General features: G+C 49.1%; 1 protein-coding gene across 1 annotated transcript in view; it reads left to right on the top strand.

Moving 5' to 3' along the window:
* Positions 1 to 18,579, top strand: part of LOC140427343 (uncharacterized) — a 73,773-nt gene that overhangs the window by 38,208 nt on the left and 16,986 nt on the right. The window contains exon 6 of the mRNA XM_072512895.1: positions 15,891 to 16,074. Within this exon, the coding sequence (XP_072368996.1) occupies positions 15,891 to 16,074 (184 nt within the window). The remainder of the gene's footprint in view (positions 1 to 15,890; positions 16,075 to 18,579) is intronic.

The following is an 18,579-nucleotide window of genomic DNA, read 5'->3' as shown; positions in this document are numbered from 1 at the left end:
GCTACCGTGCCTAGGAATCTCCAACAAGGGACTTTATCAAATACCTGCTAGAAGTCCATATAAGTAAGATCTGTGGACATTCCCCTGTTCACTACTTCAGTCACCTATTCTAAGTACTTGCACTTTAGTGTTGTTTCACACCAGGGCCTACATAACATCATATGACCTGACTGCTGCTAACTTGGAGCAAGTGCAAGGAGAGGCACTTTATCGCACTTTCTCAAAAATACTATGCAGTACAGGTTTTTGTGAAAAATATAACTATTTTTCTTCAAGGGTAAAGATGAAGTATTTACTCTTCAGGAGACTGACTCTGCAATCTTCTCATTAACTTTGGAGCCCCAAGTGTAGCCGTGTTCAACTTTGCTGCAGGTGAGGCAGAGAGGCCATTTCAAAGACAGCGAGAGAGGCATTTGCTGCAGTGCTGTCGTTGGTTCAAAGCCGCCTTTTGGCAAAAATTACAAGGCCTTGCAGGAAGAATGGGGAAGTCAGCAAGTCCTGACTTGACAATCTTCCGATTAAATTTAGAGCCCCGATTATGATTCATGTTCAACTCTGTGAGGCCATTTCAAAGTGATTGTTTCAGGCTTGTGCTTCAATCCATTAATTGGAATCACTCTTATAAGCATGGAAATGTCCAGCAAGTGCTGGCAATGAGTCTGCTGCAGAAAACGCTTGTGTGTGCGCTAATTTGGAAAATATGTGAGAAAATGGGCCTTCCATTAAACACCCACAAAACTAATGTCTACTGCCAACCAGCTCCCACAACACAAAACCGTCCCTCATCAATAAAGATCACTGGTGAGATCCTGTGGACCATTGCCAAAGGCATAAACTGCACCATTTATCACTGCCTCCAATGTGCCAACTCAGCCGTTGGTTGACTGAGGATAAGAGCATTTCAAGACCAGGAATTCAAACTAGAAATTATGGTCATGGTTCACCTGGTAGCAGTGATCACCACACTCCCATCTATGCTTCTGAGACTTGGATAATGTGCAGTCGCTGCCTCAAAACACCACCAGCAGTGTCTTCACAGGAACCTCCAAATCATGTGGCAAGTGAGGTGGTCCAACAGAATTCTCTCCAAAGCCAACATGCCCAATATTGAGGCACTGATCACTCAAAACCACCTCCACTGAAACGCTTTAGCAATGTCCTCAAAGCATCCCAGAGGAGGTCAAAACTCCCCATGGATTCATGGGAGTCCTTGGCTTATGACCAACAAAAATAAATAAGGTGCACTCCAGAAGGTACGGAACACATTGAGAGACATCATCAGAACATGCAGAGGCAAAGTCCAGGAGTTGGAGTTTATTTTTGATTAACAGATATTCCAGCCAAACTTTAGTTTTTAATTCAAGACTTTTTTCTTTCATTTTCCATGGGATGTGGGCATCTCTGGCAAGACCAGCATTTGGTGCTCCACCCTGTCGTGTTATCTACCCTGGGGCAACACGGACTGCAACTGGATGCAGTTGGACTGTAAAGCATACACCAAACTTAGACGTTGGTTCAATACGATTTATTGAACTTCTGTAACAATGCACACAGCTGGCTGTGGGTTGACACTCTACTACTCTAAGTGTATTAACTCTTAAGTAACTAGACCAGACTAGCTCTGATCCACGTGTAGAAGGTGCTGACTGATATATATACACCCTGACTGTCACTACAGTTGTCACCAGTGGAAAGAGGCGGATTGCTGATGCCTCGTGTGTTTTATAGTAGGAAACCCCCCTCTAGTATTCTGTCTGGTGATTGGTTGTGTTCTGTCCTGTGTGTTGATTGGCTAACCTGTGTGTCTGTCACTGCCTGTCTTAACCTCATGATGTGCATGGGTACATATTATGACATCCCCCCTTTCTTAAAAACAATTTTGTCGGTTGCTTAGAGCATATACGACATATATACAGATATGACTATTTACTGCAAATGGCGAGTGAATGCATATGTACATGTAAGGTGTCTAGTGTGCAGATGCAGAACAATATGTACAAAGGAAATGTCTACAAGTCCAATCTCTGGGGCTTGCGTCGGATCCTTGTTGATCGCCTGAGAGGTGGAGGTGGGAACGACGGTGCCTTGACAGGCGGGATTGCAGCCAGATTGGTGGCCTCGTGGAGCGAGGTGTCTGGAGAAGGCATAACGACAGCTGGAAATTTGAGATTCGGTGGTGGGCAGGCAAGTTTGCGTAATGCCCTTCTGTTGCGCCTGACAATGGAGCCATCAGCCATGCGAACTACGAACGACCTAGGAGCAGCATGTCGAACAACAACAGCTGGAGCTGACCAGCCTCCGTCAGTCAACTTGATGCGAACAGCATCTTTCGGAGAGAGCACAGGCAAATCAGTAGCATGAGCATCGTATGTCAGCTTTTGCCGGTTTCTGAGTTGCTGCAACTTTTGCAGCACTGGGATATGATCCAGGTCTGGTAAATGAATGGTCGGAACAGTTGTCCGCAGTTCACGATTCATAAGGAGTTGTGCCAGAGACATACCGGTGGATAGAGGGGTTGCCCTGTACGCCAGCAGCGCAAGGTTAAAGTCAGAAGCCGAGTCCACAGCCTTGCAGAGCAGTTGCTTCACAATATGGACCCCTTTTTCGACCTTCCCGTTAGATTGTGGGTAATGTGGGCTTGAGGTAATGTGCTTGAACTGGTACAGCTTTGCGAAGTTGGACCACTCTTGGCTGTGGAAGCAGGGACCGTTGTCGCTCATGACCGTGAGCAGAATACCATGCCTGGCCAATGTCCTTGCAGGCCTTGATGACTGTCCTCGATGTCAGGTCAGGCAGTTTCACCACTTCGGGTAACTCGAGAAGTAATTTATGATAAGCACATAGTCTTATCATAACTGACGTGAAAAGCATGTCGATTCCCACTTTAGACCACGGAGAGGTCACAATCTCGTGTTGCTGGAGTGTTTCTTTGACCTGAGCAGGCTGGAAACGCTGGCAGGTCGCACAATTGAGGACCATGTTGGATATGTCCTCGTTGATTCCAGGCCAATAGACAGCCTGCCGGGCCCTGCGCCTGCATTTCTCGACACCAAAGTGTCCCTCGTGGATTTGTTTGAGCAGTAAGCTCTGGAGGCTGCGAGGAATAACGATACGATCTAGCTTGAGGAGGATCCCGTTGACGACTGTCAGGTCATCTTTAACATTAAAGAACTGGGGGCATTGCCCTTTCTGCCAACCATTTGCAAAGTGATGCATGACCCGCTGCAGAGGAGGGTCCTTGGCAGTCTCTTCTCGAATGTTGACCACTCTTTCATCTGAGGCCGGGAGATTGCTGGCACACAGTTGCACCTGTGCCTCAACTTGGCAGATGAAGTCGACCTGTTCACAGGGCGAGGTGATGGCACGCGACAGGGCATCCGCAAAGATTAGCTCCTTGCCTGGTTTGTATACCAATTTGAAGTCATACCTGCGGAGGCGAAGGAGAATGCGCTGAAGCCTGAGCGTCATGTCATTCAAGTCCTTATGAATGATATGGACTAAGGGTCTGTGGTCAGTCTCTACTTTGAAGGTTGATAGACTGTAGACGTAGTCATGGAACTTTACAATGCCGGTTAGGAGGTCCAGGCACTCTTTTTCCATCTGTGCATACCTCTGCTCAGTGGGAGTCATGGCCCTTGACGCATAGGCCACTGGAGCCCAGGACGAGGAGTTATCCTTCTGGAGGAGCACCGCAACAATGCCGTCCTGGCTAGCATCCATGGAGATTTTTGTCTCCCTCTCCGGGTCAAAAAACACTAGTATCGGAGAAGTGGTGAGCTTTGCCTTTAACGCGAGTCACTCTACTTGATGTGTGGGTAGCCACTGGAATGCAGTGGACTTCTTCACCAGATGCCTGAGAGACGTGGTGTGTGATGCGAGGTTGGGAATGATCCTTCCCAAGAAGTTAACCATACCAAGGAAGCGTAGTACCGCCTTTTTGTCTTCTGGGGTCTTCATGGTGTTAATGGCCTTGACTTTGTCCGAGTCCGGTTGCACACCCAGCTGGGATATTTGATCGCCCAAAAACTTGACTGATGACATGCCAAAGGAGCACTTGGCCTTGTTCAGCTTGAGGCCGTTTGCATGGATGTGTCGAAAGACTTGTTTGAGACGCAATATGTGTTCCTCTAGGGTCGTGGACCATATGATTATGTCATCAACGTAGACCCGCACACGCTCAATACCCTCTAGCATCTGTTCCATGATCCTGTGAAAGATTTCAGAAGCTAAAACAATAACGAACGGCATGCGGTTGTAACAGTACCTGCCGAAAGGTGTATTAAACATGCAGAACTTCCTGCTGGACTCGTCCAGTTGTATCTGCCAGAAACCACGCGATGCATCTAGCTTCGTGAAGAATTTGGTGTGTGCCATCTCACTGGTTAGCTCCTCCCGCTTCAGGATTGGGTATGTTCCGGTTAAGATCCTTGGGATCTATACATATGCGCAACTCTCCTGAGGGCTTCTTCACACAGACCATCGAGCTTACCCAGTCAGTCGGTACCGTCACTTTAAAGATTATATCCTGGTATTGGAGCTCCTGCAGCTGAGCCTTTAAACGTTCCTTCAGAGGGGCCGGCACCCGGCGTGGTGCATGGATTACAGGCGTGGCATCAGGCCCGAGTAAGATTTTGTAGCGGTATGGCAGCGTGCCCATCTCACTGAACACACATCCGGATATTGTGACAGGATTTCGTCAATGTCAGCCTGAAGATCCACATTGGCCGAGGACATGGCATCGACTCGCATACACGAGACTGAGTAGCTTGCATGCACCAAGCAGGGAAGCCTTGTCAGGCTTGATGATTTTGAATCGCAGTGTGGCATTGATGGCCTTGTTGGAGACCTGCAGGTGACAAGAACCTAACGCAGTGATGGCATTGCCATTATAATCAAGCAGCTGGCAGGCCGGCGGAAAATTTTTTGGCTGCCTTTGGATGCGAGAAAAATCTACTTGAGATGTGAGATTGGCTGAAGCACCAGTGTCCAGCTTGAACCGGACGCTGCTTTGGTTAACGTGTATGACAGCACGCCATTCGTCCGCAGAATCCACGTTGAGGATAGATAGGCGTGTCCCTGAATTTGAGGAGGCATGTTCACACGTAGTAATGATGCCCACTCAATATGGGGACTCCAGGCAGTCGTCCTCTGGATCCGTGGTTCTACCAGGATCAGAATCCAGCAGCCCTTGTTGCACACTTCGCACGCATTTGCGTTGGAACTGGGATTGCTGGCCCACGACCAGTGGTACAGACCTGCACAAGGCTGCATAATGTCCAGGCTTCCCACAATTTAAACACCGCCTGCCTCTTGCAGGGCATTGTCGCTTTAAGTGGGCGGTGCCGCAGTTCGGGCACGTCATGACGTTGACATCGTTACGCAATGCGGTCAGCAGCCGCTCGCACCTGTGCAGTGTGGTCTTCGGCCGCTTCGTTCTCCCGGCCGTGGTGCGCATGCGTGGGACCCCGGGAAAAGCGTGTGAAATGGCCGCCTTCATCGATGCTAAGGCGCCGCATTCGGGCGATGGCCTGTACACTCTCTGCCTCGTGGGAGGCAAGTTGGTCCTGTTCTGCCAATTTAAGGCGGGAGTAGCGACTTGTCGCCTGTTCATGCACTTTGCGCGTCTCGATGGCGACTGGCAGGGTCATGTTTTTTATTTTTAGGAGCTGCACCCGCAGGGCATCGGAGTGGACCCCAAACACGATCTGATCCCTGATGAGGGAATCAGCGGTGTCACTGTAGTTGCAGGATTGCGCTAATATGCGGAGAGGAATTAGAAAGGATTGGAAAGGCTCATCCTTACCCTGAAGGCGTTGCTGGAAGACATAGCGCTGAAAGCTCCCGTTCGTTTCGACTTCACAGTCACTGTCGAATTTCGCTAAAATGGTCTGGAATTTGGTCTTGTCCTCGCCGTCGGCAAAAGTGAGTGAATTGAAGATTTGGATGGCCTAGTCCCCCGCAGTCAATAGGAGCAGCGCAATTTTTCTGGCATCGGACGCATCCTCGAGGCCCGAGACCTCAATGTAGAGGCTGAAATTCTGCTTGAAGATCCGCCAGTTGGTGGCGAGATTGCCGGAGATCCGTAGCTGTGGAGGGGCCTGGATCTTCTCCATGCCGCTGGAAGGCACTTGCTGGTCATCACTGAATTATTCAAGGTAAATTACTTAGATGAAGTAGACTCCTGGTATCATGTTGTGTTATCTTACCCAGGGGTAACACGGACTGCAACTGGATGCAGTTGGACTGTAAAGCATACACCAAACTTCGATGTTGGTTCAATACGATTTATTGAACTTCTGTAACAATGCACAGCTGGCTGTGGGTTGACACTCTACTACTCTAAGTGTATTAACTCTTAAGTAACTAGACCAGACTAGCTCTGATCCATGTGTAGAAGGTGCTGACTGATATATATACACCCTGACTGTCACTACAGTTGCCACCAGTGGAAAGAGGCAGAGTGCTGATGCCTTGTGTGTTTTATAGATGGAAACCCCCCTCTAGTGTTCTGTCTGGTGATTGGCTATGTTCTGTCCTGTGTGTTGATTGGCTAACCTGTGTGTCTATCACCGCCTGTCTTTACCTCATGATGTGCATGGGTGCATTTATGACAAACCCTAATTGTTATTGAACTGAGTGGATTGCTCAGCCATTGCAGAAGGCAGTGAAGAGTCAATCACTGTGCTGCAGGTCTGAACCAGGTAAGGTAACAGATTTCCTTCCCTAAAAGATATTAGTGAACCAGCGATTTACAACGATCTATAATAGTTGTTATGGTCACCATTACTGACACTGTCACCATTACTGACACTCAGGGTGAGAAAACTGGAGAGAATATTCTGCCACTTTAGAGAAAAAACATTTTCCGGAGTTTCACACCATGCCCATGGTGGCTTGCCTCTGATTCGCTCGTCCAGCTAAAACTTAATTTCTGCAATCAGTGTGGCGCTCTTTTTAATTGCTTCCCCAGCACGCTCCAAGCCTAGTTGGGGAGATGGCTGTCAGGAAGAGACCGAGGGAGCCCTCACAAGTCTTGGGTTGAGCAGAGGTGTGACATTCTCTACCTGAAATCAGACACATGCCCAGCTGGCAAGGTCGCCAATCCCACCTGGGAGGCACCAGCTCACTCCATAAGCGGAAGGGCCTACAGTGCGGAAAGAAGATGAATGATCTTCCTGCAGTCAGGGGAAGTCTGCCTCCTCCTGCTGCATCCCTTAACACACCCATCACACTCCATGGTGATCTCATTCCCAGCCACCTTATGGGGTCACAACACCTGTCATGCGTTCTCCCTACCGCCCCCCCTCCTCACCTCTCCATTATCGCTCCCAGTAGCTCCTTTGCTCCTCATATTCCCACTCACACTCACCTCCCACGCATGCCAGACTGCATTACCGTCTGGTCTGGCATGACTTCCGCCTATATTCTCCCCATCTGTCTCATTGCAGGCTAAGCTTGAGCACAACCGGCGTGAATGGGCACAGCCTGCCGGATTCATGCCCAAGCTCAAGACCTCACCCTGTTTCAGGAAAGTATCCTTAAGTTGGCTGGCGAGAGGCAGGAATGCACCTGTGAGGTGGGGCAAGAGGCAAAAGTGAGAACCCACAACACATCCAGCCATGGCGCAAGTCTCAGGTGAGTTAACTGCCTTCTATCAGTCTGTCCCTGTCCTGCATTAATGCCATCTCACTTCCTCTGCAGGTTAATCAGTCGACCAGCCCAGACCATTCTCAGGCCCTCTGAAGACTATAGACCCAGAGGGGAACATCTCAGAGCCGAGCATTGAAGAGGTGACACAGCTGTCACCCGCACCCTCCACCAGCGCAGGCTTCTGGGTCACTCATTGGTGAGCACCTCACAGCTGATGATCTGCAGTAGGTGGAGCCAGGAATCTGCCACTCCGAGAAATGCCGGAGCACAGGATTCTGCTGAGTCCCAGTCAGATGACGTGTCCCTGGGCTGTCGCTCCATAGCTGCTGGAGCTATAAAGGCAGAGTCGCAAATATCAGGAAGGGAGGTCATGTGATGCGAGAACGGGAGAAGCTGCTTTTCCGTGGGCTCTGGTGCCGCCACTTGCTTATAATCATCATTTATCCCGATTACCCGACTTTTATCTACCAATTCCTCGAATTAATATTGCTGTTATGTCCCTGGTAGATTTTGCAATTAATACTGGTAAAAATATGCCGAAAAAAGTCAAGAAATCCGTTGATAAAAGGGGCAGCTGGATTCAGAAGGGTGGAGCCGCCCTTCCAACATGGCGGCCTGATCCTCCGGAGATTTCTTGACCCCATGTTCTCCAGGCTTCTGTTGGAAGTGATGAAAATGATGACTGCCGACATTATCCAAGTGAATGACCAAAAATCTATGTCTTCATGAGGCCAAGTTTCAAAGAACCATTAAGAGGCTTGATGATACGGTATGGTTTCCCCCGACGTCCACCGAAGGCTCCTCAAAATGGATACACTGGGCCTCACCGAGGCCCGGGCCCTGGCAGGGTCCATGGACGTGGCGTACAAAAACGCCCTTGCGTACGCCCCCGCGCGCACCGCGCCCCCCTGGGCTGCGGGGCACCCCGCCGCGGCTGCCCCCCAGACTTACCCGCTTAACCTGCAGACTTACCCGCTAACTCCGCAGGCCTGCGCGGCAAGGCGCTCCGCTACCGCCGCCGGCCAACGCTGCTGCTTCTGCAGCCAGGCGAATCACCCGCACGCGCGCTGCCCGGCCCGCACCGTCACCTGCAAAGGGTGCAGCAAGAAAGGCCACTATCGCGGTCTGCCTAGCCCGCGCGGTGGCCGCGGTATCCAGCGATTACCCACAGCCGTTTTTCCAGGACCCTGCTGTTCAACCACAGCCGTTTGTTCAAGTCCCGACAGTCCAAGGCCCACCGCACTCCTTTTTCCCAGCCCCGCCGGCCCAACACGCACTGCAGCCTTTGTCCCTCCAGGCAGCGTCACAGCCATGGCCATTTTGCCCCCTGGCAACCACGCTGGAGCAGTGCGCGCTGCCATTTTCTTCCTCCCCGCCGCCATTTTGTTCCTCCCCGCCGCCATCTTCGGAGTCCCTGTCCCCGGACTCCATGTGCGATCCATGGCTGGCGCCATCTTGGATGGGGCCTCAAGCCCCCAGCACGGCTGACTAAGTGCGGCCCGACCTAAACTCCTTGCTGCAGCTGGCCTCCGTTACCCTGGACCAGAGTCGGCCCCGTACGCTAGCGAAGGCCACCACTGCAATTGCCATCAACGGCCACGTGACGTCGTGCCTCATCCACTCCGGGAGCACGGAGAGCTTCGTCCACCCCGACACGGTAAGGCGCTGTTCTCTGGTCAGCTATCCCATCCAACAAAGGATCTCCCTGGCCTCCGGGTCACACGCGGTGCAGATAAAAGGGTTCTGCCTCGCGAACCTCACCGTCCAAGGCAGGGAATTCCGCAATTTCCGCCTATACGTGCTGCCGCATCTCTGCGCAGCCACCCTTCTGGGATTGGATTTCCAGTGTCACCTACAAAGCCTGACCTTTAAATTTGGCAGCCCTATACCCCCCTTACTGTTTGCGGCCTCACGACCCTTAAGGTCGACCCGCCTTCCCTATTTGCGAACCTCACCCTGGATTGCAAACCCGTCGCCACCAGGAGCAGACGGTATAGCGCCCAGGACCGGACCTTCATCAAGTTGAGGTCCAAAGGCTGCTGAAGGAAGGGGTCATCGAAGCGAGCAACAGCCCCTGGAGGGCTCAAGTCGTGGTGGTAAAGACCGGGGAGAAACATAGGATGGTCATCGACTATAGCCAGACCATCAACCGGTTTACGCAACTGGACGCGTACCCTCTCCCCCGTATTGCCGACCTGGTAAACAGGATTGCGCAATACAAGGTCTTCTCCACGGTGGATCTCAAGTCTGCCTACCATCAGCTACCCCTCCGTAATAGTGACCGCCAGTACACTGCCTTCGAAGCAGATGGGCGGCTCTACCACTTTTTAAGTGTTCCCTTCGGTGTCACTAACGGGGTCTCGGTCTTCCAGCGTGAGATGGACCGAATGGTTGACCGGTACGGCTTACACGCAACGTTCCCGTATCTCGACAACGTCACCATCTGCCGCCATGACCAGCAGGACCACGACACCAACCTCCGTAAATTTCTCCAGACCGCGCACCTCCTAAATCTGACCTACAATAAGGAGAAGTGCGTGTTTAGCACCGACCGTCTAGCCATCCTAGGCTACGTAGTGCGAAATGGAGTCATAGGCCCTGACCCTGAACACATGCTCCCCCTCATGGAGTTCCCCCTCCCTCACTGCTCCAAGGCCCTAAAGCGCTGCCTTGGGTTCTTTAGCTACTATGCACAATGGGTCCCTAATTACGCCGACAAGGCTCGACCCCTGATCCAAGCCACAACCTTCCCCCTGTCGACGGAGGCCCGCCAGACCTTCTGCCGCATCAAAGCGGACATCGCAAAAGCCACGATGCGCGCCATCGACGAGTCCCTCCCCTTCCAGGTCGAGAGCGACGCATCCGACGTAGCTCTGGCCGCCACCCTCAACCAAACGGGCAGGCCCGTGGCTTTCTTCTCCCGCACTCTCCATGCCTCCGAAATTCGCCACTCCTCGGTCGAAAAGGAGGCCCAGGCCATAGTAGAAGCTGTGCGGCACTGGAGGCATTACCTGGCCGGCAGGAGATTCACTCTCCTCACGGACCAACAGTCGGTGGCCTTCATGTTCGATAATGCGCAGCGGGGCAAGATTAAAAACACGACAAGATCTTGCGGTGGAGGATCGAACTCTCCACCTACAATTACGAGATCTTCTACCGTCCCGGGAAGCTGAACAAGCCTCCTGATGCCCTATCCCGCGGCACTTGTGCCACCGCACAAGTAGACTGCCTTCGAGCCCTCCACGAGGACCTCTGCCACGCGGGAGTCACCCGGTTCTACCATTTCGTAAAGTCCCGAAACCTGCCTTACTCCATTGAGGAGGTCAGGACAGTCACCAGGGACTGCCAAATCTGCGCGGAGTGCAAACCGCACTTCTACCGACCAGAGAGGGTGCATCTGATAAAGGCTTCCTGTTCCTTTGAACGCCTCAGCATGGACTTCAAAGGCCCCCACCCCTCCACCGGCCGCAACACGTACTTCCTTAACGTGATTGACGAGTACTCCCGGTTCCCATTCGCCATCCCTTGCCCAGACATGACCACAACCACCGTCATCAAGGCCCTCCAAAGTATTTTTACACTGTTCGGTTTCCCCGCATACATCCCCAGTGATAGGGGGTCCTCCTTTATGAGCGACGAGCTGCGCCAGTTCCTGCTTAGCAAAGGCATCGCCTCGAGCAGGACGACCAGCTACAACCCCCGGGGTAATGGGCAGGTAGAAAGGGAGAATGGAACGGTCTGGAAGACCGTCCTGCTGGCCCTTCGGTCCAGGAATCTCCCAGTCTCCCGCTGGCAAGAAGTCCTCCCAGTGGCCCTTCACTCCATTCGGTCCCTGCTATGTACTACCACAAACCAGACACCTCACAAACGTCTCCTTGTTTTCCCCAGGAAGTCCTCCTCTGGGACCTCGCTCCCAACCTGGCTAGCGACACCCGGACCCGTCCTGCTGCGGAAACATGCGAGGGCGCACAAGTCGGACCCGTTGGTCGAGAGGGTCCACCTGCTGCATGCCAACCCCCAGTACGCCTACGTAGCGTTCCCCGACGGACGCCAAGATACGGTCTCCCTTCGGGACCTGGGAGGACCAGACTGGGCTTATTAGGGGGAGATTTTCGAGTAGTGACATTAGAAGGCTTCTAAATGCGATGCAGGCTTTTCAGAAATGTGCACTAGGTTAGACTGGTTATTTCCTTCAATGCAAAGAAAGCTTTTGACTGTGTTGAGTGGAATTATCTGGATTATACGTTATGAGGCATTGATTCAGAGTCATGCAGCACAGAAACAGGCCCTTTTCTGTGTCGACCATCAAATACCAGTCTGTGCTAATCCCATTTACCAGCACTTGGTCCAGCGTCCGCTATGCCTTGGCAATTGAAGTGCTCATTCAGATGCATCTTAAATGTTGCGAGAGTACCTGCCTCCACCACTCTCTCGGGCAACATGTTCCATATTTCCACCACTCTCTGGATGAAAGATGTCTCCTCAGGTAACCTCTAAACCACTTACTCCTCACCTTAAACCTATGCCCTCTGGTCTTAAATACCTCTGCCATGGGGAAAATATTCTCATGATCTACCCTATCTATGCCTCTCACAATTTTGTATACCTCTATCAGATTCTCCCTTCAGCCTCCTCTGCTCCAGGGCAAACAACCCAGCCTATCCAGTCTCTCATAGCTGAACTTTCCATCCCAGGCAACATCCTGGTGAATCTCCCCTGCACCTCTACAGTGTAATCACGTCCTTCCGATTGATGTAGTGACCAGAACAGCACACAATATTCCATCTGTGGCCTAACCAATGTTTTATAAAGCTGTACCAAGGCCTCCCTGCTCCTATATTCTATGCCCTGGGTAATGAAGGCAAGCATTCCCTCTGCTTTCTTCACCATCCTATCTACCTGTGCTGCCACCTTCAGGGATCCATGTCTTGTGCACTAAGGTCCCTTTGTCCCTCTCTACTCCCTAGGAACCTGCCATTCATTGTGTATATCGCACCTTTATTAGACCTCCCAAAATGCATCACCTCACACTTCTCAGGATTAAATTCCATCTGCCATTGCTCTGCCCAACTTACCAGCCGATCAGTATCAATCTATCGGCGAAGACTATCCTCCTCATGATCAACAACACCACCAATTTTCGTGTCATCTGCAAAATTACTAATAATATCTTCTACATTCACATTCGAATTGTTAATGTATATACCAACAGGAAGGCTCCCTGCACCAATCCCTGTGGTACACCGCTGGTCACAGGCTTCCAATCACAAAAGCAATTTTGCCTCTTATTGACAAGCCAATTTTGAATCCAATTTGTCAAATTGTCTTGGATCCCATGGGCTTTTAACCTTTTGGACCAGCCTTCCATTTGGGACCTTGTCATAGAAGGTCATGTAAACCACATCAAATGTATTACCCTCATCAATATATTTCATTACCTTTTCAAAAAATTCAATTAAATTAGTTAGCCAGGATCCCTCACCAACAATTCCATGCTGGCTAGCCCTGATCAATCCCTGCCTTTCCAAGTGTTGATTAGTCCTGTCCCTCAGAGTCTTTTCCAATAATTTCCTGACTAGTTACGTTAGACTAACTTGCCTGTAATTACCTGGTTTATTCCTGCTGCCCTTCTTGAATAAATGTACCACATTGGCCATCCTCCAGTTCACCTGTGGCCAGTGAAGATTTAAATATCTCCATCAGGGCCACAGCAACCTCCTCCCTTGCCTCCCACAGCAGCCTGGGATATATCTCTTCAGCTCCTGGGTATTTATGCACCTTTTTGCCTGCTAAATTATCTAATACCTCATCCTTATTAATCTTAACATGCTGTAGATTTAATAATAATGTTCATTAGAGTCAAAAGTAGGCTTACATTAACACTGCAATGAAGCGACTGAAAATCCCCTAGTCGCCACACTCCGGCACCTGTTCAGGTACACGGAGGGAAAATTCAGAATGTCCAATTCACCTAACCAGCACGTCTTTTGGGGCTTGTGGGAGGAAACCGGAGCAGCCGGAGGAAAGCCACACAGACACAGGGAAAACGTGCAGACTTCGCAGAGACAGTGACCCAAGCCGGGAATCGAACCCGGGTCCCTGGCGTTGTGAAGCAACAGTGCTAACCACTCTGAATTTCACCGTCCCAAATGTGCCACCTTGGTGAGCCTCAGCAGCCTGTCTGACCCCAAGACTGAGGACTGAAACATTCACTTGACCTGACTTTCCCGGGGTCTGAAACATTGCCACCTGTCATGTCCTGTTACAGCTGACTGCTGAGCTCAGTTACCCAGTGTGACCTTCATTGGGGGTAGCGCCTGTGTCACCTTTCTCTTATGGAGAGGTGAGCGTAAGCCATGGAGTTCAATGCTGATGGGCACCCCAGCTCCTGCAGTGCCCCCTCCCAAAGGATAACTATTGCGCCACAATCAGTGGCACAGCCATGCATTGTAATACTGACTCATTTGGAATAATTGACTCGTCGAGGATGGGTCTGGGATCTGATTAGGGAACTGCCTTCCCCTTGTGCCAGGTGACGAGCATCTGAATCATGTCAAGACTGTAATTTCAAGTCAGCTTCATCCTTCAATTTCAACCTCCATCCCCCAGGTTACATGGGTTGCATATCAAATGAGCCTCCTAACTTGAGCAGCCAGCCACCCACTTTTAAATCCCTGATAGCCTGCCCTCCATGATCAGTGGCATTTGACATCAATACAGCTCATGCCCTGGGTTGCACTTTGTAGCCTGAGGCTGGGGGTTTATGTTGACGACAGTCAATGTCCTCCCTGTGTGAGGGTCCTTTTGCCCTCATGGCACTCACCACTCCATATTAGTGTTGCCACATTGCCCATGCAATCTGGCTTCGCATAGGACCCCACCCAGGGATCTCAGTTACCCCCTGTGCTGACCTGTGATTTTTACCGCTCCCCACCCACTTCCAGCTGTCTCTCCAAAAGGACAGTCCCTCTGAGGGAAGATCACTTAAACCCCAGCAAGAGGGATCCGGGAAGTGCTAACTACACACCAGGCTCCAGATCCCTTGGAGACCTAGAAGCGCACAGCAATGAAAGCCCATTAAGGCTTACGAGCATACACCACCCCCCAGCCACAGTAATCATTTAGCTGGTTTCCCCCACATCCTCTTCAGTGCCCTCTCTCCATTTGACTCACTGGTGGGTAATGGCGACCTGAGTGCTCCCCTCTGATATCCCCTTTGGAGGTGAGGTTATCTGGTTCACGTTTTATAGAGCTGTCGTACGCAGGCACTTGATGAATATTCAGAGAGGATGGAAGCCCCGAAAGGATGGCTCGCAAATGAAATACTAACGCATTTAAACAAGGTTCCCAACCTTCCTGGTGAGGACCATAGAAAATCGTGAAATGGGACCTCGCTGGCGAGAAACATGTATCCCAACTCTCTCAGGATTTCCCGCCTGTGTCTCCGTTTATGCTGATAGCCAATGCGGGCTCAAAATTCTGCCCTAGCTTTCTATTCTCGGTTTATTAATTGATTTTAAATCCATCAGCTAACATGGTGGGAGCCATGCATTAACAACGACTTCTGGATTACTAGTCCAGTGACTTCGCTACTATGCCACCATCTCCTCTAATCCTTCTTAAATTTCCTCCTTAGCTTTTTTTTAAACTTTATGGTGAAGAGATAAGGGCAATGATTTAAATCAGAGAGTTATTGTTAGGTGACATCAACTTAGATGTTCCAAAATCCTTAAATTGACAGAGGAAAGAAAATCTGAAGGAGGGAAAGGGGTACAGAGTTTTGAGGTTCTTGAGCATTCTTAATTTTCACAAAATGGTGATCAAGAACATGCAGGGCAGTGAATGCAAAACAAACCTGGAATACAGCTTTGACTGGACACTTCACCCTGATGGGAAAAAGATGGACTTTATTATGTAAGTAGTAATAAAGTAAGATTGTTAAAATCCCAGATTGTGTTCTCAGTAGATCAAAAGGCAGCATCAATGTGTCCCTCTTTAGCTCTGCAAAATGATCAACATTGGAATATTTTTACAACATTGACAACAAGTCTATGTTTGGCAACAGAGTCAAAATGTATAATGGCAATAAGTACTGCGGATGCTGGAATCTGAAATAAAAACAGAAAGTACTGAACAAATTCAGCATCTGGCAGCATCTGTGGAGCGAGAAGCAGAATTGACGTTTGAAGTCAGCATGACCCTTATTTGGAACTGTATTAATGGCGATGGTTATTTTCCAGATCTCGTTCTATGATGTGATACCCGAAGAAGATATGATACTAATAATCCGATTTTACCATTGGCCAAATGGAAACGTAACAACTGCTCCATGGGACTTCAATCTTAGCATGGAAAATTTAATGGAGACCGAGGAATGGTTGGTAGCATGGGGAGTGCTGAGATTATCAAGATCTACAAATTCATGTAAGTTGCTGAATGGTATAAAGAATTATTGTACCAGTATTAGATGGGAGTGAATAGCAAGTGGCAAATTCATACCCGGTCATCACAAACTCTGGTAAGTTTATGTTTTAGAATATGGACATGAATAGAAAATCGAAACCACAAAAAACAAAGTATTTTCTTACTTTCTTGTTATTTTAATTTCATTCCAGTACATAGAGGATTTTAAAAAAAATCTTACAACGTTTTAGGTCTCATGGTACTCCTTGCCGAATCATTTGTTTCCATTTCTGCTTTTTCTGATTTTAAAATGTTATTATTTAAATTTCCTATTTATATCCTCCTCCGACTTCCTTTCATTACTTACATTTATCTACGGTTACTCCTGGATTCCTGAAGCTCTCAACTTGTGACCTCATTCCTTCACTCGAGATCTTATGCCACCCTGGATTGAGCATTAGTACTTCTAATGCTCTATATTTAATGCCCCTTTACCTTCTGGTGCCCTGTGCTTGATGTTAGCACTGCTGCTTCAGATTGCCAAGGACTCAGGTTCAATTCTTGCCCTGGGTGACTGTGTGGAGTTTGCACATTCTCCCGTGTCTGTGTGGGTTTCCTCTTGGTGCTCTGGTTTCCTCCGACAGTCCAAAGATGTGCAGGTTAGGTGGGGTTACGGGGATAGGAGTGGGCCTAGGTATGGGCGCTCTTTCAGAAGGTCGGTGCAGGTTCGATGGGTCAAATGGCCGCCTTTTACATTTTAGGGATTCTATGGTTCCACATTGATGGATTTTTCTATGTTCATTTGATTCATGAGAACTTTCTTGGCCCTTCTGGTACCCAGTCTTCCGTATTGGTGAATTGGATAGAGATCAACACAGGGTGGTAATGTAAAAACTTTAGCTTTCAGAAACAACCTTATAAAGAGCGATTCATGGATCTGAACTTGTTTATCTTAAAGAAAAGGGACTAAAGCGATCATATCCAGGTTTTCAAGATATTCTGAGCATTCAGTTAAAGGACAGTATAAGATTAACAACCCTCAATCAAGGTTAGCGATTAGAAGAGTCTTTTTTCCAGAGCATTGGATATGTGGAACACGTTCTGTAAACGTAGTTATTACCAATTAGTATCTTTAAAAAAGAGCTGTTTGAATTTCCTATCAAGAATAAGATGAAGGGTTACATAGATAATCATTATTGTTAATGATCAATTTTCCATCAAACCCCCCCAAAAATGGCATACATGAAACTTAATTGGCTGGTGTTCAATATTGAATCTGTTCAGGCTATGTTCTGCTAGGTTACCTTTGGAAATAAGGGAAGAATTTCAGTGATACCTCTGTATCATGCTTGACAGGCCCGGTGGACTGAAAGTTCTTTTTATCATTCCATACTTCGTTATTTATTGTTTTGAAGATGCGATTATTGACCTCCCTTTGGAGGGAAAGTTGGGTTGAAAGTTGTGCTTCCCAAGAAAATGGCAGAGGGCATTGCCCCCTCCAAACTACACCATACATGGGGGGCTGTGCAGAAATTGGTAAGGTGCCATGCAAGCCTCACACAATCTGCACCTTCTAGATATAGAGTCTGCACCTGCAAAAAAAATTAAAGGTAGAGCACATTGAAATAAACAGGTTGCACACGACAAAGGAATTTTAAAGAGATTATTGATTGAGGAACAAGTAAATCTTTTCGTAGAAACATTGAACCATAGAAGATAGGAGCAGGAGGTGTCAATTTGGCCCTTTGAGCCTGCTCTGCCATTCGTCATGATCATGGTTGATCGTCCAACTCAATAGCCTAATCCTGCTTTCGCCTCATAACCCTTGATCCCATTTGCCTCAAGGGCCATATCTAGCTGCCTCTTGAATGTATTCAATGTCTTAGCTTCAATTACTTGCTGTGGTAATGCATTCTACGGGCTCACCATTCTTTGGGTGAAGAAATGTCTCCTCATCTCTGTACTAAATGGTCTACCCCGAATCCTCAGACTGGACACACCCACCATCGGGAACATCCTCCCTGCATCCACCCTATCTAGTCACGTTAGATTTTTTATAAATCTCTATTAAATTTCCCCCTCATTTGTCTGAACTCCAGCGAAAACAGTACCAACCTTGTCAATCTCTCCTCATACATCAGTTCTGCCACCCCTGGAATCAGCCTGGTAAACCTTCGCTGCACACCCTCAAAGGACAAGAACATCCTTCCTCTGAAAAGGAGATCAAAACTGCACACAATATTCTAGGTGTGGCCTTATCAAGGTCCTGTATAATTGCAACAACACATCCCTGCTCCTGTACTCGAAACCTCTCACAATGAAAGCCAAGTTTTCCATATTATTTCCTGCATGCTCCATCATTGAAGATATTTAAGGCTGGGAAAGACCGATTTTTGACAATTAAGAGATATGGGGAGCAGGTGGGAAAATGGAGTTGGAGCCCAAGATCAGCCATGATCGTATGGAATGGTAGAGCAGGCTCGATGGGTCATGTGCTCAACTCTTGCTCCTATTGCTTGTGTTCTT

Source organism: Scyliorhinus torazame, chromosome 7, assembly GCF_047496885.1.
Source record: "Scyliorhinus torazame isolate Kashiwa2021f chromosome 7, sScyTor2.1, whole genome shotgun sequence".
Classification (NCBI taxonomy): domain Eukaryota; kingdom Metazoa; phylum Chordata; class Chondrichthyes; order Carcharhiniformes; family Scyliorhinidae; genus Scyliorhinus; species Scyliorhinus torazame.
This window is presented reverse-complemented; position numbering and strand designations above follow the sequence as displayed.